The 19605-nt window shown below is 40.8% G+C and overlaps 1 protein-coding gene across 1 annotated transcript in view; it reads right to left on the reverse strand.

The window, feature by feature from the left end:
- POLA1 (DNA polymerase alpha 1, catalytic subunit) overlaps nt 1–19605 on the reverse strand; it is a 307226-nt gene that overhangs the window by 281575 nt on the left and 6046 nt on the right. The window contains exons 3-6 of the mRNA XM_060292862.2: nt 17489–17585; nt 15939–16019; nt 1289–1404; nt 455–517 (exon numbers count right to left, since the gene is read on the reverse strand). Of these exons, the coding sequence (XP_060148845.1) occupies nt 455–517; nt 1289–1404; nt 15939–16019; nt 17489–17585 (357 nt within the window). The remainder of the gene's footprint in view (nt 1–454; nt 518–1288; nt 1405–15938; nt 16020–17488; nt 17586–19605) is intronic.

Below are 19605 nucleotides of genomic sequence, written 5' to 3' on the forward strand. Positions count from 1 at the left end.
CTGTCTGAGTTCTATCAGGGACAACTCACTGCCTCTTCCCTCAACCCCACTCAGAATTCAAGACGAGGATCTCACGCCTGATTGTGCAGACTGACAGGCTTCAATCCATTTCGGGAACATACACGGCAGCAACTGAGCACAAGCAGTGTGCCTTCCCAGAACTGACTCATGTGGATTCTTACTACTTCAAACACAGCCCCACACGGCCCAATCTACACAATCACAGAGCCTCGAGGAGCTAGAAACTACTCACCTAAAATGGTGAAAAGAAACCAATTTGAAGGGCTTTGTTTTGGTTTGGGGGTTTGTTTTTTTTTGTTTTGTTTTTTGGTGGTGGTGTTGTCACTGAATTTTCTGTTTTGCATTCTAGCAATAGTCTGTTTCGTAAAATTACTGAATTGTTTCTTCAGCCCATGTCTCCTGAATATTTGACAACTCCTGGAGATTCACTTACCTCAGTGTTCAAATCCTGTAGAATATCACCTAGCAGATCATCCTTGGACAAGTCAACAGCTTTCTGGAAATTATAAAGGCAGGAAGAATGAGAAAGCCCTGCCCTTCATATTTTCACCCAGACCCCATGTCAGTGGAAGGAAGAACCCAGCCAGTCAGTCCTTGCCTCTTCATCCCTAACTCTGAGGGCTCCTCTACTATTCACAGATCTTAACCACCAGGGGCCTAAACATAACTCCTACACCCTGAGCCCCCGCCCTCAATTTTCAGCTTCATTACATAATCCTCCTGCTAACCACCAAAATAAACACACTCACTGCCAGTGCAGCTTTCTGGTTTAGGTTTCTCTTCTATCTCCAAGCCACAACCACTGAGGTGCCTCAATTCACCTAGATATCTACATCCAACTTAGTGACTGAGATTGGGAAAATATTACTCAAATATTTGAGTTCAAACATATTGGGACTTCCCTGGCAGTCCAGTGGTTAGGACTCAGCACTTTCACTGCCGTGGGTCCGGGTTTAATCCCTGGTCAGGGAACAGAGATCCCACAAGCCACGCGGCACGGCCAAAAAAATTAAAAAATACAATAAAATAAAAATAAAAGCAACATTAAAAAAACATACTGACCACCTACTAACTGTATAATCAAACATTAAATATAATCAAAGATCAAAGACCAAGCTCATCTAGAACCAGGGGATGAGCCTAGAAGCCTTCATAAGATCATCTGTTTAGAGCTATGGGGAATCTGACAGGAAAGGTGAACTATGAAGAAACAGGACTCTTCGCTTCACAAAGGAAGAGGCAAATATAAGAAAACCATGAGACGCACATCTGCGGTTTTCCTTCCAGCACTGGCAATGAACATTGACTTGATACTGTTCGGTTTTGTCACCATGGCCTTCTTGACATTCCTCTTGTCTTTGCTGCATGCTTTATTATTTTTTCCTGTTGGAAGAAAATTTGTTTAGAAACACGCACCAGCAAAAACCAAAATGGAAAACCAAAAGCCCAGTCACCTGCCCTCTGTATATGAGACTGTGACAAGAAAAATGTTAAAAACTCAAAATACAAAACTATGAGACTTTATGCAAGGTACACAGGAAAGAATCTTTAAAATGAACTGAATTCAGGACAACTTGACTAAATGTTACTACAGAAACTGATGAAATGCCAGTCAAATATCAGGATGAGTTAAGTGGGACTGTTTAATTGCTGCTGTTAATGTAAATAAAAAGCTTTTTAAAAGGTGGGTGGGTTTTTTTCCCCCCATAGAAATAAAAAGATCAAGCTCATCTGGTTCCAGGGGATTAGGCTTGCAGTCTTCATGAGATCATTTTAGTGTGATACTGACTCTGACAGGAAAACTGAACTACGAAAAAACAAGATCACCAGTTATGATACTGTAGCATCCTAGCTTCCATTTTATGAGGAACGCATGTCCTAGCAACACTAAACAGCACGGAGACATTTGTTCCATAAAGAACAACTTGTGCCATATGTTTTCTCTTCCGGGCATGTGGAAACCACCTGCAAACTCCTCTACTACTGTCAATTTTACTCTCGCTTTCTGACTCATCCCAGAGCAGCCTCCACCTACAAAAGACCTAGAATGAATAGTTAACATAGTGTGGTAGTGGCATACGAATACACAGATCAGATGAAACAGAATATAGAGTCTAGATAAAGACCAAATTACTTACGGAAATTTAGCATAAAACAAAGGTAACATCTCATATTACTGGGGAAAAGATGGACTTTTTAATAATTAGTGTTGGCTACCCATTTGTAAAGAAGTAAATCAGTATAAACACCAAGCAGCTCACAGGTCAAAATTTTAAAAATGAAATTATACAAGTACTTTAATAAAAAAGGCAAATTCCTTGTAACCTGGATGTGGGGAAAGTCTTTCTATCTATGATTCAAAATCCATCTGCAAGAAAAAAAAAAGGATCGACAGATGCAATTATATCAGAAACAGGTTTAAAGACAAAACAGAAGAAAATTTTTGCAATACGTTTTACAGAGAAAAAACCAATTTCACTGATATTAAAAAAAAAGGCCAGTGGAATTCCCTGGCAGTCCATTGGTTAGGACTCCACACTTCCACTGCAGGGACCCAGGTTCGATCCCCTGGTCAGGGAACTTAAGATCCCACAAACCACATGATATGGCCAGAAAAAAAAGGCCAAAAACCCAAAGGGAATGTGGGCAATAAATACTAACATATGGTTCACATTAAAAAAATATACAGGGCTTCTCTGGTGGTGCAGTGGTTAAGAATCTGCCTGACAATGCAGGGGACTCGGGTTTGAGCCCTGGTCCAGGAAGATCCCACATGCCACGGAGCAACTACGCCTGTGCACCACAACTACTGAGCCTATGCTCTAGAGCCCACGTGCCACAACTACTGAAAGCCTGCGTGCCTAGAGCCCGTGCTACACAAAAAGAGAAGCCACCGCAATGAGAAGCCCACGCACTGCAATGAAGAGTAGCCCCTGCTCGCTGCAACTAGAGTAAGCCCGCATGCAGCAACGAAGACCCAACGCAGCCAAAAAAGTAAAATAAAATATATAAACAGCTATTAAGTTTTATGAAAAGATACCCAACTGCATACGTAAAAGAAATGCAGATGAAAACCACACCAAGATGTCATTTCTTGCATGTTAGAGTGCCAAAAATGTGAAAGCTTGACAACACATTCTCACCACATTCTGTTGGTGAGGCCATGGTGTCCAAATGGACACTCATATGTTGTTCATGGGAGTGTAAAATGGAACAACTCCAATGGAGAAGAATTTGGCAATATCTCATGAAACTTCATGTGCATGTACTCTCTGAGCCAGCAATCCCACCTCTAGGAATTTTCCCTGAGGAAAATACCATATGCATAGTTATTCAATGTGGTATTATGTGCAAGAGCTAATTACTGAAAATCTAAATGTTCATTCAAGAACACCACATGGGAGACTTCCGGGAAGATGGCGGAAGAGTAAGATGTGGAGATCACCTTCCTCCCCACAGATACACCAGAAATACATCTACACGTGGAACAACTCCTACAGAACACCCACTGAACGCTGGCAGAAGACCTCAGACCTCCCAAAAGGCAAGAAACTCCCCACGTACCTGGGTAGCGCAAAAGAAAAAAGAATAAACAGAGACAAAAGGATAGGGATGGGACCTGCACCAGTGGGAGGGACTGTGAAGGAGGAAAGGTTTCCACACACTAGGAAGTCCCTTCGCGGGCGGAGACTGCGGGTGGCGAAGGGGGAAGCTTCAGAGCCACGGAGGAGAGCACAGCAACAAGGGTGCGGGAGGCAAAGCAGAGATTCCCGCACAGAGGATCGGTGCAACCGGCAGTCACCAGCCCGAGAGGCTCGTCTGCTCCCCCGCCGGGGCGGGCAGGGCTGGGAGCTGAGGCTCGGGCTTCGGTCGGAGCGCAGGGAGAGGACTGGGGTTGGCGGCGTGAACACAGCCTGCAGGGAGCTAGTGCGCCACGGCTGGCCGGGAGGGAGTCTGGGGAAAACTCTGGACCTGCCGAAGAGGCAAGAGACTTTCTTCCCTCTGTTTCCTGGTGCACGAGGAGAGAGGATGAAGAACGCTGCTTAAGGGAGCTCCAGAGACGGGCGCGAGCCACGGCTAAAAGCACGGACCCCAGAGACGGGCATGAGACGCTAAGGCCGCTGCTGCCGCCACCAAGAAGCCTGTGTGCGAGCACAGGTCCCATCCACACCCCCCTTCCGGGGAGCCTGTGCAGCCCGCCACTGCCAGGGTCCCGTGATCCAGGGACAACTCCCCCGGGAGAACGCACGGCGTGCCTCAGGCTGGTGCAACATCACGCCGTCCTCTGCCGCCGCAGGCTCGCCCCACACTCCGTGCCCCTCATTATCCCCGGCCTGAGTGAGCCAGAGCCCCCAAATCAGCGGCGCCTTTCACCCCGTCCTGTGTGAGCGAAGAACAGACGCCCTCCAGCAACCTACACGCAGAGGCGGGGCCAAATCCAAAGCTGAGCCCCTGGGAGCTGTGCGAACAAAGAAGAAACAGGGAAATCTCTCCCAGCAGCCTCAGAAGCAGCGGATTAAAGCTCCACAATCAACTTGATGTACCCTGCTTCTGTGGAATACATGAATAGACAACGAATCATCCCAAATTAAGGAGGTGGGCTTTGAAAGCAAGATTTATGATTTTTTCCCCTTTTCCTCTTTTTGTGTGTATGTGTATGCTTCTGTGTGAGATTTTGTCTGTATAGCTTTGCTTCCACCATTTGTCCGAGGGTTCTAGACGTCCGTTTTTTTGTTTTTTTTAATTTTCTTTCTTAATAATTACTTTTTATTTTAATAACTTTATTTCATTTTACTTTATCTTCGTTCTTTCTTTCCATCCTTCCTTTCTTTAGACAACGATTCATCCCAAATTGAGGAGGTGGACTTCGAGAGCAAGATTTTTGATTTTTTCCCCTTTTCCTCTTTTTGTGAGTATGTGTATGCTTCTGTATGAGACTTTATCTGTATAGCTTTGCTTCCACCATTTGTCCTAGGGTTCTATCCGTCTGTTTTTTTTTGTTTTTTTCTCTTAATAATTATTTTTTTATTTTAATAACTTTATTATATTTTATCTTATTTTATTTTACTTTATCTTCTTTTTGTCCTTCCTTCCCTCCTTCCTTCCTTGCTTGCTTGCTTTCTTTCTATCTTTCTTTCTTTCTACTTCTACTAATTCTTTCTTTCTACTTTTGCTCCCTTTTCTTATGAGCCGTGTGGATGAACGGCTCTTGATGCTGTAGCCAGGAGTTAGTGCTGTGCCTCTGAGGTGGGAGAGCCAACTTCAGGACACTGGTCCACAAAAGACCTCCCAGCTCCACATAATATCAAACGGCAAAAATCTCCCAGAGATCTCCATCTTAACACCAGCACCCAGCTTCACTCAACGACCAGCAAGCTACACTGCTGAACATCCTATGCCAAACAACTAGCAAGACAGGAACACAACCCCACCCATTAGCAGAGAGGCTGCCTAAAATCATAATAACTCGACAGACACCCCAAAACACACCACCAGACGTGGACCTGCCCAACAGAAAAACAAGATCCAGCCTCACCCACCAGAACACAGGCACTAGTCAGGAAGCCTACACAACCCACTGAACCAACTTTAGCCACTGGGGACAGACACCAAAAACAATGGGAACTACGAACCTGCAGCTTGCAAAAAGGAGACCCCAAACACAGGAAGATAAGCAAAATGAGAAGAGAGAAAAACACACAGCAGATGAAGGAGCAAGATAAAAACCCACCAGACCTAACAAATGAAGAGGGAATAGGCAATCGACCTGAAAAAGAATTCAGAATAATGATAGTAAACATGATCCAAAATCCTGGAAATAGAATAGAGAAAATGCAAGAAACATTTAACAAGGACCTAGAAGAACTGAAGATGAAACAAGCAATGATGAACAACACAATAAATGAAATGAAAAATACTCTGGAAGGGATCAATAGAATAACTAAGGCAGAAGAACGGATAAGTGACCTGGAAGATAAAATAGTGGAAATAACTACTGCAGAGCAAAATAAAGAAAAAAGAATGAAAAGAACTGAGGACAGTCTCAGAGACCTCTGGGACAACATTAAACACACCAACATTCAAATTACAGGGGTTCCAGAAGAAGAGAAAAAGAAAGGGACTGAGAAAATAGTTGAAGAGATTAGAGTTGAAAACTTCCCTAATATGGCAAAGGAAATAGTTAATCAAGTCCAGGAAGCACAGAGTCCCATACAGGATAAATCCAAGGAGAAATACGCCAAGACACATATTAATCAAACTGTCAAAAATTAAATACAAAGAAAACATATTAAAAGCAGCAAGGGGAAAATAACACACAAGGGAATCCTCATAAGGTTAACAGCTGATCTTTCAGCAGAAACTCTGCAAGCCAGAAGGGAGTGGCAGGACATATTGAAAGTGATGAAGGAGCAAAACCTGCAACCAAGATTACTCTACACAGCAAGGATCTCATTCAGATTTGATGGAGAAATTAAAACCTTTACAGACAAGCAAAAGCTGAGAGAGTTCAGCACCACCAAACCAGCTCTACAACAGCTGCTAAAGGAACTTCTCTAGGTAAGAAACACAAGAAAAGGAAAAGACCTACAAAAACGAAACCAAAACAATTAAGAAAATGGGAATAGGAACATACATATCGATAATTACCTTAAATGTAAATGGACTAAATGCTCCCACCAAAAGACACAGATTGGCTGAATGGATACAAAAACAAGACCCATATATTTGCTGTCTACAAGAGACCCACTTCAGACCTAGGGACACATACAGACTGAAAGTAGTAAGAGGATGGAAAAAGATATTTCATGCAAATGGAAACCAAAAGAAAGCTGGAGTAGCAATTCTCATATCAGACAAAATACACTTTAAAATAAAGACTATTAGAACAGACAAAGAAGGACACTACATAATGATCAAGGGATCAATCCAAGAAGAAGATATTAACAATTGTAAATATTTATGCACCCAACATAGGAGCACCTCAATACATAAGGCAAATACTAACAGCCATAAAAGGGGAAATCGACAGTAACACATTCATAGTAGGGGACTTTAACACCCTACTTTCACCAATGGACAGATCATCCAAAATGAAAATCAATAAGGAAACACAAGCTTTAAATGATACATTAAACAAGATGGACTTAATTGATATTTATAGGACATTCCATCCAAAAACAACAGAATACACATTTTTCTCTAGTGCTCATGGAACATTCTCCAGGAGAGATCATATCTTGGGTCACAAATCAAGCCTTGCTAAATTTAAGAAAATTGAAATTGTATCAAGTATCTTTTCCCACCACAACGCTATGAGACTACGTATCAATTAAAGGAAAAGATCTGTAAAAAATACAAACACATGGAGGCTAAACAATACACTACGTAATAACGAAGTGATCACTAAAGAAATCAAAGAGGAAATAAAAAAATACCTAGAAACAAATGACAATGGAAACACGACGACCTAAAATCTATGGGATGCAGCAAAAGCAGTTCTAAGAGGGAAGTTTATAGCAATACAATCCTACCTTAAGAAACAGGAAACATCTCGAATAAACAACCTAACCTTGCACCTAAAGCAAGTAGAGAAAGAAGAGCAAAAAAACCCCAAAGTTAGAAGGAAAGAAATCATAAAAATCAGAAATAAATGAAAAAGAAATGAAGGAAATGATAGCAAAGATCAATAAAACTAAAAGCTGGTTCTTTGAGAAGATAAACAAAATTGATAAACCATTAGCCAGACTCATCAAGAAAAAAAGGGAGAAGACTCAAATCAAAAGAACTAGAAATGAAAAAGGAGAAATAACAAATGACACTGCAGAAATACAAACGATCATGAGAGATTACTACAAGCAACTCTATGCCAATAAAATGGACAACCTGGCAGAAATGGACAAATTCTTAGAAAGGCACAACCTGCCAAGACTGAATCAGGAAGAAACAGAAAATATGAACAGACCAATCACAAGCACTGAAATTGAAACTGTGATTAAAAATCTTCCAACAAACAAAAGCCCAGGGCCAGATGGCTTCACAGGCGAATTCTATCAAACATTTAGAGAAGAGCTAACACCTATCCATCTCAAACTCTTCCAAAATATAGCATAGGGAGGAACACTCCCAAACTCATTCTACGAGGCCACCATCACCCTGATACCAAAACCAGACAAGGATGTCACAAAGAAAGAAAACTACAGGCCAATATCACTGATGAACATAGATGCAAAAATCCTCAACAAAATACTAGCAAACAGAATCCAACAGCCCATTAAACAGATCATACACCATGATCAAGTGGGGTTTATTCCAGGAATGCAAGGATTCTTCAATATACGCAAACCAATCAACGTGATACACCATATTAACAAACTGAAGGAGAAAAATCATATGATCATCTCAATAGATGCAGAGAAAGCTTTCGACAAAATTCAACACCCATTTATGATAAAACCCTGCAGAAAGGAGGCATAGAGGGAACTTTCCTCAACATAATAAAGGCCGTATATGACAAACCCACAGCTAACATCGTCCTAAATGGTGAAAAACTGAAAGCATTTCCACTAAGATCAGGAAGAGAAGACAAGGTTGCCCACTCTCACCACTCTCATTCAACATAGTTTTGGAAGTTTTAGCCACAGCAATCAGAGAAGAAAAGGAAATAAGAGGAATCCAAATCGGAAAAGAAGAAGTAAAGCTGTCACCATTTGCATATGACATGATACTATACATAGAGAATCCTAAAGATGCTACTAGAAAACTACTGGAGCTAATCAATGAATTTGGGAAAGTAGCAGGATACAAAATTAATGCACAGAAATATCTGGCATTCCTATACACTAATGAAGAAAAATCTGAAAGTGAAATCAAGAAAACACTCCTATTTACCACTGCAACAAAAAGAATAAAATATCTAGGAATAAACCTACCTAAGGAGACAAAAGACCTGTATGCAGAAAACTATAAGACAATGATGAAAGAAATTAAAGATGATACAAATAGATGGAGAGATATACCATGTTCTTGGATTGGAAGAATCAACATTGTGAAAATGACTGTACTACCCAAAGCAATCTACAGATTCAATGCGATCCCTATCAAACTACCACTGGCATTTTTCACAGAACTAGAACAAAAAATTTCACCATTTGTATGGAAACACAAAAGACCCCGAATAGCCAAAGCAATCTTGAGAACGAAAAACGGAGCTGGAGGAATCAGGCTCCCTGACTTCAGACTACACTACAAAGCTACAGTAATCAAGACAGTATGGTACTGGCACAAAAACGGAAAGATAGATCAATGGAACAGGATAGAAAGCCCAGAGATAAACCCATGCACATATGGTCACCTGACCTTTGATAAAGGAGGCAAGAATATACAGTGGAGAAAAGACAGCCTCTTCAGTAAGTGGTGCTGGGAAAACTGGACAGGTACATGTAAAAGTATGAGATTAGATCACTCCCTAACACCATACACAAAAATAAGCTCAAAATGGATTAAAGACCTAAATGTAAGGCCAGAAACTATCAAACTCTTAGAGGAAAACATAGGCAGGACACTCTATGACATAAATCACAGCAAGATCCTTTTTGACCCACCTCCTAGAGAAATGGAAATAAAAACAAATATAAACAAATGGGACCTAATGAAACTTACAAGCTTTTGCACAGCAAAGGAAACCATAAACAAGACCAAAAGACAACCCTTAGAATGGGAGACAATATTCGCAAAGGAAGCAACTGACAAAGGATTAATCTCCAAAATTTATAAGCAGCTCATGCAGCTTAATAACAAAAAAACAAAAAACCCAATCCAAAAATGGGCAGAAGACCTAAATAGACATTTCTCCAAAGAAGATATACAGACTGCCAACAAACACACGAAAGAATGCTCAACATCACTAATCATTAGAGAAATGCAAATCAAAACTACAATGAGATATCATCTCACACCAGTCATAATGGCCATCATCAAAAAATCTAGAAACAATAAATGCTGGAGAGGGCATGGAGAAAAGGGAACCCTCTTGCACTGTTGGTGGGAATGTAAATTGATACAGCCACTGTGGAGAACAGTATGGAGGTTCCTTAAAAAACTACAAATAGTACTACCATATGACCCAGAAATCCCACTACTAGGCATATATCCTGAGAAAACCATAATTCAAAAAGAGTCATGCACCAAAATGTTCATTGCAGCTCTATTTACAATATCCCAGAAATGGAAACAACCTAAGTTTCCATCATCGGATGAATGGATAAAGAAGATGTGGCACATATATACAATGGAATATTACTCAGCCATAAAAAGAAACGAAATTGAGCTATTTGTAATGAGGTGGATAGACCTAGAGTCTGTCATACAGAGTGAAGTAAGTCAGAAAGAGAGAGACAAATACCATATGCTAACACATATATATGGAATTTAAGAAAAAAAATGTCATGAAGAACCTAGTGGTAAAACAGGAATAAAGACACAGACCTACTAGAGAATGGACTTGAGGATATGGGGAGGGGGAAGGGTAAGCTGTGACAAAGCAAGAGAGAGGCATGGACTACCAAACGTAAGGTAGATAGCTAGTGGGAAGCAGCCGCATAGCACAGGGAGATCAGCTCCGTGCTTTGTGACCGCCTGGAGGGGTGGGATAGGGAGGGTGGGAGGGAGGGAGACGCAAGCCGGAAGAGATATGGGAACATATGTATATGTGTAACTGATTCATTTTGTTGTAAAGCAGAAACTAACACACCATTGTAAAGCAATTATACTCCAATAAAGATGTAAAAAAAAAAAAAGAAAAGAAAACCACATGAATAAACCCTGGTACATCCATATAATGGAATACTATGCAGCTATATAGAAATGAGCAAGCAAGAAAGAAAGCCCTCTATGTGCTGGTATGCAGTGATTTCCAGGCTTTTATTTTTAGCATTTCAGAATTTTCATTTTTTTCTGCATTATCAATACAGTTTTATTTCTTTTTTGTTTTCCTTTTTTAATTGAAGTATAGTTGATGTAGGATATCTTCTTAAGTGAAAATATGCCAAGTACAGAAGTATCTATAGAAAATATCCTTCGTGTAAGAAAGAAAAGGAAATAAAAATACATACACGTAATTCCATTCCTCAGCATATGCCCAAAAGAATTAAAAGCAAGTGTTCAAACAAAAACTGGTACACAAAAGTTCATAGCAGCACTGGTCAGAATAACCAAAAGATGGAAACAATCCAAATGCACTACAACTAATAAATGAATAAACAAAATGTGGTCTATCCTTGCAATCTAATAGTATTCATCCCTAAAAAGGAATGATGTACTGATTCATGCTACAACATGAACGAACCTTGAAAACACTATGCTAAATGAAACAGGTCAGACACAAATTTTCACATAATTGCATGATTCCAACTGTATGAAATATTCAAAATAGGAAATCCAGAGACAGAAAGCGGTTAGCAGTTGCCAGGGGCTGAGGGAAGGAAGACTGGGGAATGACTGCTTAATGGGTATGAGTTTCCATCTGGAGTGAAAGAATGTTCTGCAACTGGATAATGGTCATGGTTGCAAACACCGTTAATGCACTAAATGTCACAGATGATAAATTTTCTGTTATGTACTTTTCACATGCCTAAGACTATGAAAAGATTTGTAGCACATTTGTGAAAAACATAAGACAGGGGAATTTAATTTTTTAAAGAGATCATTTGGAGCAGTTTGAAAAGAGAATATAGGCAATGGTCAAAATGTTTAGTAAACAAAATTCAGGTCCTAATAAAGAATATCAAAACAGAAGGTCAATAGAGGTTTGACTAGCAAGGAAGGCTTCACTAAGGGGCTTTAATCTCACCATTGTAGGTTAGCAGGAATTAGATAGGACAACAGGAAATAGAGAAAGAACAGGAGTCAACATTTGAGATGAAATTCTTCCACAATTTTAGGGCTTCTGTTTTTTTTTTTTTTTCTTTCTTTCCGCTTTTTTTTTCTTGGCCGTGCCACGCAACATGCGGGATCTTAGATCTTAGTTCCCCAAGTAGGGATCGAACCCAGGCCCCCTGCAATGGAAGTGCGGAGTCTTAACAACTGGACCGCCAGGGAAGTCCCCAATTTGATTTGTTTTATTCGTTTTCCCACTGACTTTTCTTCATTGGGATTTAGTTGATGTTTTTCTCTCTGTTTGAAAACAACATGCCAGGGACTGGATCTACACCAAAAAGAGTTGACCTTTTACTCCCAGGCAAAACTCTACGATTTCTTCTAAGTGTTTAAAGTGGATTGCGGAATTCCATTTCCATTCTGAAGATCTTGGGACCTTACTGGGCTCCTTGGGAAAGACACTGAAACAGCAGCGACTTGTGGGTGAATGGTGACAAAGCATGGAATAGATTTCTAAGATTAGTTCTCCTTCAGAATGTCAAGTCATTCTCTCCACTGATGTATTAGTGGGAAACGATAACATAATGATTACAGAAACAGAGATGGTTCATTTATTCAATAAGTGCTGCACATTTTCTTTGCATTTGCTATTGTGATCAGCATTGAGATGATCAGGACGTGCGTCCTTTCCTCGAGAACCTCCCTGTCCAGTCCAATCTCCTAATTTACAGCTGACAAAAGTAATGTCCAGAGAGGTGATGGGACTCATTCAAGATGATATAATTAACAACGCCAGAAACTAACACAAACCTCCTCACTTCAGGGAGGTGAAAAATCACATGGGCTCACTTCATCCTCTTCTTCATGGACTCATAAAAAGTAGGAATAACACAATTAGCCACACTACTATCTAATGGTAGGTACCAGTGTGTAGCGTTCCTACATGACACAGGTTGGCAGAAACCAGGAAGATGATCCACAAAATTTAACTAATGAATGAACGAATAACATCCCACATGAAAAAAACATATACAACCTTATTTTTTTGTAAAGGGGAACACAGGAAGGATAATTAGAAACTAATAAAAATGGTTACCTATGGAGATGGGGAGAAATGAAGTAGAAAGCATAGAGGTGAGAGTAAAAGTTATCTAGTCTATTTCTTGAATATCATTTTGATTTTTAAGCCATAAAAATGTTTTACAATACTCAAAAACTAAAATTAAAACAAAAGGAAAAAAAAGGATATTTTTAAAAGCCTAAATTCAAATACAAGCAAAAACAAATGAACCTGTGTAGTAAACTGATACTACAGCACACAGAAAAAAATTACTTCATATAGCTTCTAAACACAACACCGTCACCATACACCCTCAGTAGGATATATGCCAAGAACAAATAAAACTGCAAAGAGGACTTCCCCGGTGGTCCAGTGGTTAAGACTCCGTGATTCCACTGCAGGAGGCACGGGTTCAATCCCTGGTGGGGGAAGTTCCCCATACCATGCAGTGCAGCCAAAAACAAATTTTAAAAACTGCAAAGAAATTGTAAACTTTACTTAGAAGGGTTGTTGCTAGAGGTATAGGTTTAGTAATTCTAAAATTCCCAAAATTATTCTGAGTATATTTTAGAAGACAAGGGTTTTTCACTGAGGGTGAAGCTAAACACAAATATAGATTGGGAAAATGAAGTACCCTGTGGTTTTACACTTGAATCGAATGTATCAGTATGAATTCACAGCATATGTGTATATATAATCTCCTAGCTCTGTTCACTGAAAGGGCCTAGAAACCATTACATCCCAGGAGCAACGAGCACATCCCTCCCCCAGATCTGCTACCATTCTCTACTAAAAGGGACCATGATTCTTGGGAGAAATGGGTGATTCCAGGTCTGGGACAGGAATCAACCAAGGAGAACCTGGAACATCTTGTTGGCCCAGAAAGCAAGGAAATGCTCAAAGACTGATGAGACCATGTCAAAAGGACAGTAGAGCCAGCTCAAAGGGTCTCCCACTGCCAAATCTGTGGTAATTTGCACATCAAACAGAAAAACGATGATAACGGATACTGAACTGTAACAGCACTTTTATTTAAATCCATGAGTTTGAAATGCTAATTTAAAAAAGGAGAGTAAGGGGAATTCCCCAGCAATCCAGTGGTTAGCACTCGGCACTCTCACTGCCGGGCCAGGTTCAATCACTGGTTGGGGAACTAAGATCTCGCAAGCTGCACGGCGTGGCCAAAAAAAAACGGGTAAGGATCATCAGTAGAGGCTGAAAGCACTGGGTAAAAGTTGGTGGGAAAAAGGGATATACACACACTGTTTCAAATTATCACCCCTATTTCCATTAATTACAAAGGTGGAAAGGTAGCTTCACAAGGAAGAGATCTGACAAACATCATCTTAAACCAAGAGATCAAACTTCTTTTCACCAGTAATGGGACAAACTGACCTTATGTGTCCCTGATATGAGTGGCAAGGACACAAGTTCATCTAAATTTTATTTTTGTCAAAATATTTAACCTGATTCTAAGCACAAAACGACAATCAGGCAAATCCCAGGTTGTGGGACATTCAGCAAAACAACCAGCCTGGTCGTTTTTTGTTGTTTTTTTTTTTTAGTTTTATTTTTGGCCACACAACATGGCTTGCCAGGATCTTAGTTCCCCGACCAGGGATCGAACCCACACCCTCGGCAGTGAAAGCATGGAGTCCTAACCACTGGACCCCCAGGGAATTCCGTGGTCCCTTTAAAAATGTCAATGTCATGAAAGACACTGGGCCAGAGAGGGAGGAAGGAGGGATGGTGCTGCTCTCTACACTAAATAAGACTAAAGAGACATGAAAAGCCAAGTGGACACTGCATTTTTAAAAACAGTTATAAAAGACATTACTGGGCTAACTGGGGAAATCTTAATATGGACAAAATCTTAGATAATATCCTGAGAATGGTACTGTGACTAAAAAGACAAGAACCCTTGTTCTTAGGAGATCACCACTGAAGCATGTCTACAACTTACTTTCAATAAATTCACCAAAAACAAAGTCTGCATGTATGTGTCTGGGAAAGGGGAAGAGGGACAAAGTGAACAAATGTCATAAAATGTTAATAATCTACAAATTAAGATGCAGACTTTCTGAAAAGGGTAAAGAGAGCACAGATTTTAGGTTTTGTGGCCACACACGTCTCTTAAGCTGTTGCACATTCCTCTTTGAATTTTTCTTTTCTTTTTTTACACACACTTTAAAAATGTAAAAGCCATTCTTAGCTTGAGGGCTATATAGTAACAGGTATGATTTCCTTCTGGGGTAATGAAATCGATTGTGCTGATGGCTGTACTACTGTAACTATACTGAAAGCCACTGAAATGTTCACTTTAAATAGGTGAATTGTATGGTATGTTAATTATGTCTCAATAAAGCTGTTCAAAAATAAACGGGCCGTAAGTGGGCCACAGAGTGCTGACCAGTGATCTACCACTTGGTGGTAATAATGAACTAAACCAAAAAAACAAATACTGAAGGGAATTTTCCCCTCTCATTTTACAGGAACTAAGTCAGGCTTGTTTACTCAAAAAAAATTTTTTGCCAATGATTGTGTAGCTAAGAAACTATGACACATACATTCATATCATTTTAAATTTCAATTAAACAAAGCAAGTCGACAGAAGTTCTAAACCTTGTTATTGTACTGTACGTCTATCAAAGAGCTAAAATTCTAAGTATGTCACTTCAGTAGGAATGAAAAGACATCAATTCTTGCAGCCCCCAAAATTATCAAGTCTAAAATGACCACAGGACTAAAAGTTCCAAAATAAGTAAGACTAAACTCTTTGGATAACAGAGACATGATACTTCATTTCCTGGTTGTTTACGCTTTTTGCATTTAATTTTCTACATAACTACGCTTCTTTCAACATTAGAACATTTTTTATACTGAAAAACAATTGTGGTAGGTCCTTTATCCTTAAAGAAACTGTGTCAAAGTACCAAGTCATCTGAAATTTTAGACAATTCTATATATCTCAAAATGCAGATACCTTTCTCATGGGAATCAAGGGCATGATCTTCAAGGTCATCATCAAAAATCTCTCGGCCATCCTCCACATAGCCAATACCATCTGCAGGAACAAAATGTAATATCGGGATCAAATTTCTAAAATTGGCCAATAATATTTTAGCCATGACAAAAAGATTAAAAAAAAACCTTTTATACCCACTCACAGGTTCTCCTGGCCCAGGCCATTTTTAAGTGCAGCAGAATCCTGTTCAACCAGAAGTCAGATGAAACACAGCACCCACACACGTTTTCTGAGTCAAAACCAAAGGATATACAGTTGACCCTTGAACAACCTGGGGGTTAATCCACACATAACTGAGTCAGCCATCAGTATCCACAGTTCTTCCAACTCTGCGGATTCAACCAACCACGGACCATGTAGTACTGTAGTATTTAATACTGAAAAATATCCACATACAAGTGGACCCAAGCAGTTCAAACCCATATTATTCAAAAAAAAAAAAAACCCATATTGTTCAAGGATCAACTGTATACTATGCCTATTTAGGTGAACTAAGGTAATCATTTGGCCCATAGGATCAAAGTTTGCCACAATAGGATGCTTTACAGTACTTCTACTCTACCAGAAAAATAAAAAGTAAAAGAATCGGGCTTCCCTCGTGGCGCAGTGGTTGAGAGTCCGCCTGCCGATGCAGGGGACGCGGGCTCGTACCCCGGTGTGGGAAGATCCCACATGCCACGGAGCGGCTGGGCCCGTGAGCCATGGTCGCTAAGCCTGCGCGTCCAGAGCCTGTGCTCCGCAACGGGAGAGGCCACAACAGTGAGAGGCCCACATACCACAAAAAAAAAAAGTAAAAGAATCAAGATCACCAGAAGTCGGGCTTCCCTGGTGGTGCAGTGGTTAAGAATCCGCCTGCCGATGCAGGAGACACGAGTTCAATCCCTGGTCTGGGAAGATCCCACATGCCACAGAGCAACGAAGCCCGTGCGCCACAACTACTGAGCCTGGAAAGTCGGCAATATAGCTGAGTTCAATTACAGAAGTAGGAACAAAAATATAGTGGCAGGCACAGTCTACACCCCCCTCCCTCTGCTCCGCAGTCAGCACTCACACGCCCAAGAAGTCAAGTCCCACAAACAGGAACCATCGAGCTTTCCACAAGGGCTGTAAGAACATGGGGACCAGCCTCTGCCCGGGGCCCCTGCCAAAGTTACTCTTCACGAGTACAGTCTCCTGTAATCCTCACAGCCGTTCTGTGATATAGAGTTTTCCTACGCCCCATCACATGGGGATGGCCCACAGTTTCCTTCCAATTGCTACAGTCATTTCCTGGAGGATTTATACTATAGCCTGAGGTGTGTGCCTGGCTTCTCCAAAATGTCCCTCAATAAACTTCCTATTTTTCTGATTCCACACCCTCAAATCATGCATTTGAGGAAAACCCAAACCAAAGGTATGACCTTAAGTTAGCGCCTTACATCTGCCCAAGCAAAGCAGCAACTCCACCGAGTGAGAAGCTACGAAAAGCAAATGATACAGTGCCTGGCAGGCGGTTTCTTCCCACATACCATCATCCACGATCCAGTCGTCATCCTGGCGGGCCTGGACCAGCTTCGAGTACTGTTCCTCATCAACTTCTTCATAAACACTTGTGAAGTCCTCTACCTGCCATCGTACAAGTTTGAGAGAGCTTCAAGTGGAGTGAAAGTGTTAAACAATTCTGATGAAAAAATCGTCAAATTCAAAGTGGAATGGCAGCCTGAAGGAGTAGCTGCAACCAAATCATGAGTTCTGACATTCAACACCACTGCAGGATTTTCCTTAAATAGACATCAATTAACTTAGCATTCCTTTTAGGTGGGTGTTAACATAAGATATTAAATGATTCCATTAGCATAATATACTTGTCACACCAGCAATTACTCATCTACTTCATAAAAAACAAACTGAATTATAGCCAATTCTTCATTAGCTGCTTTGAGGATTAGTCACTTGTAATTTTGAGACTGGTTTCTCCTGTACTTGACAAACCTGTAAGACATGCCACCTCCCTCTCCACTAGCTGATGGTGCCCCACAAATGGACAATAATCTTAATAACTGTTCAACCAACCAAATGTAATTCAAAAGGAAAATCTCCCCCATCCATCCCCCTCCAAAAATCAGCAAAACACACACTACGGGTACACTAGAAATGGTTTTTGAGTGATCCCTATTTGTATTACCACCGATTCCCCACCATTTTCAGGTCTTAAAAACTGAGGGCAAGTGCGGAGAGAATGGCAAGGCCTGAAATCATACGGGCTGCCCGACCGCCAGAAGGCCAGAACACCACAAACTACTGGCCTGAACAGAGCAGACCACCTCAGCACAGTTAAAGCAACAGACAGCATAGATGCACACCACTGCAGTGAGAATTTGGCGGGCTGGTTAGCAAGAACTTAAAGATACCTCGTTAAAAACTCCCCCTTCTCTTGAGAGTTCTGCCTTTTCAAGTGGGGATTGGAGGAAACGACCAACTCCAGCTGAAGAGCTAAGGTTCTAGGAGAAAACACCTGGACACAGAGCTTTGAGAGCCTGATGGGTAGAGTTGGCTGGATTTCTGCCACACCTACCTGGGCGTATAGTAATTACAGGATTAAGCTTAGTTTTTACCTCCGGTTTAATCTACTCAACAGGGATCACTGGCAAACACTGATCTGGCCTTTGATCATTTGATGACAGAAATTACCTGCCCTACCAAATTAAGTTTTTTGACAACCCAAACACAAACTAGTCTAATTAAAATGACTGTACTGACCAACTTTCTTTTTGAGGGGAGAGGGAACTGGCAAGGTTAGCTTTGTTGGCTTAAGTCTATCATGCATACTGTGTCTCTCGTTTAAGCAACTCATTTATATACTATCAAAAGACACCTGAAAACTATTTTTAAAAAATAGTGACAAAGTGAGAGAGAGGCATGGACATATATACACTACCAAACGTAAGGTAGATAGCTAGTGGGAAGCAGCCGCATAGCACAGGGAGATCAGCTCGGTGCTTTGTGACCACCTAGAGGGGTGGGATAGGGAGGGTGGGAGGGAGGGAGACGCAAGCCGGAAGAGATATGGGAACATATGTATATATATAACTGATTCATTTTGTTGTGAAGCAGAAACTAACACACCATTGTAAAGCAATTATACTCCAATAAAGATGTTAAAAAATAAATAAAAAACAATAATAATAAATAAACAATAAAACAAATATTGTTCTAAAATATAAAATAAAATTTAAAAAAATTTTTTAAATATCATTTTGAGGGCTTCCCTGGTGGCGGAGTGGTTGAGAGTCCGCCTGCCGATGCAGGGCACACGGGTTCGTGCCCCGGTCCGGGAAGATCCCACATGCCGCGGAGCGGCTGGGCCCGTGAGTCATGGCCGCTGAGCCTGCGCGTCCAGAGCCTGTGCTCCGCAACGGGAGAGGCCACAGCAGTGAGAGGCCCGCGTACCGCAAAAAAAAAAAAAAAAAAAAAAAAAAATCATTTTGCGTTAAAAAGTCATTTTGACTCAATCTCTAAAAACACTGCTACTGCTCAGCTTGAACTCTTAGAGCCATGCCATTAACATCAGCGATTAATGGGAAATCAGTCACATGGTGTCAACATCTGAAATGCCCCACAGAACTCCTTTATAGAAGTACCTACA

The sequence above is a fragment of the Globicephala melas genome, chromosome X (genome assembly GCF_963455315.2).
Source record: "Globicephala melas chromosome X, mGloMel1.2, whole genome shotgun sequence".
NCBI lineage: Eukaryota > Metazoa > Chordata > Mammalia > Artiodactyla > Delphinidae > Globicephala > Globicephala melas.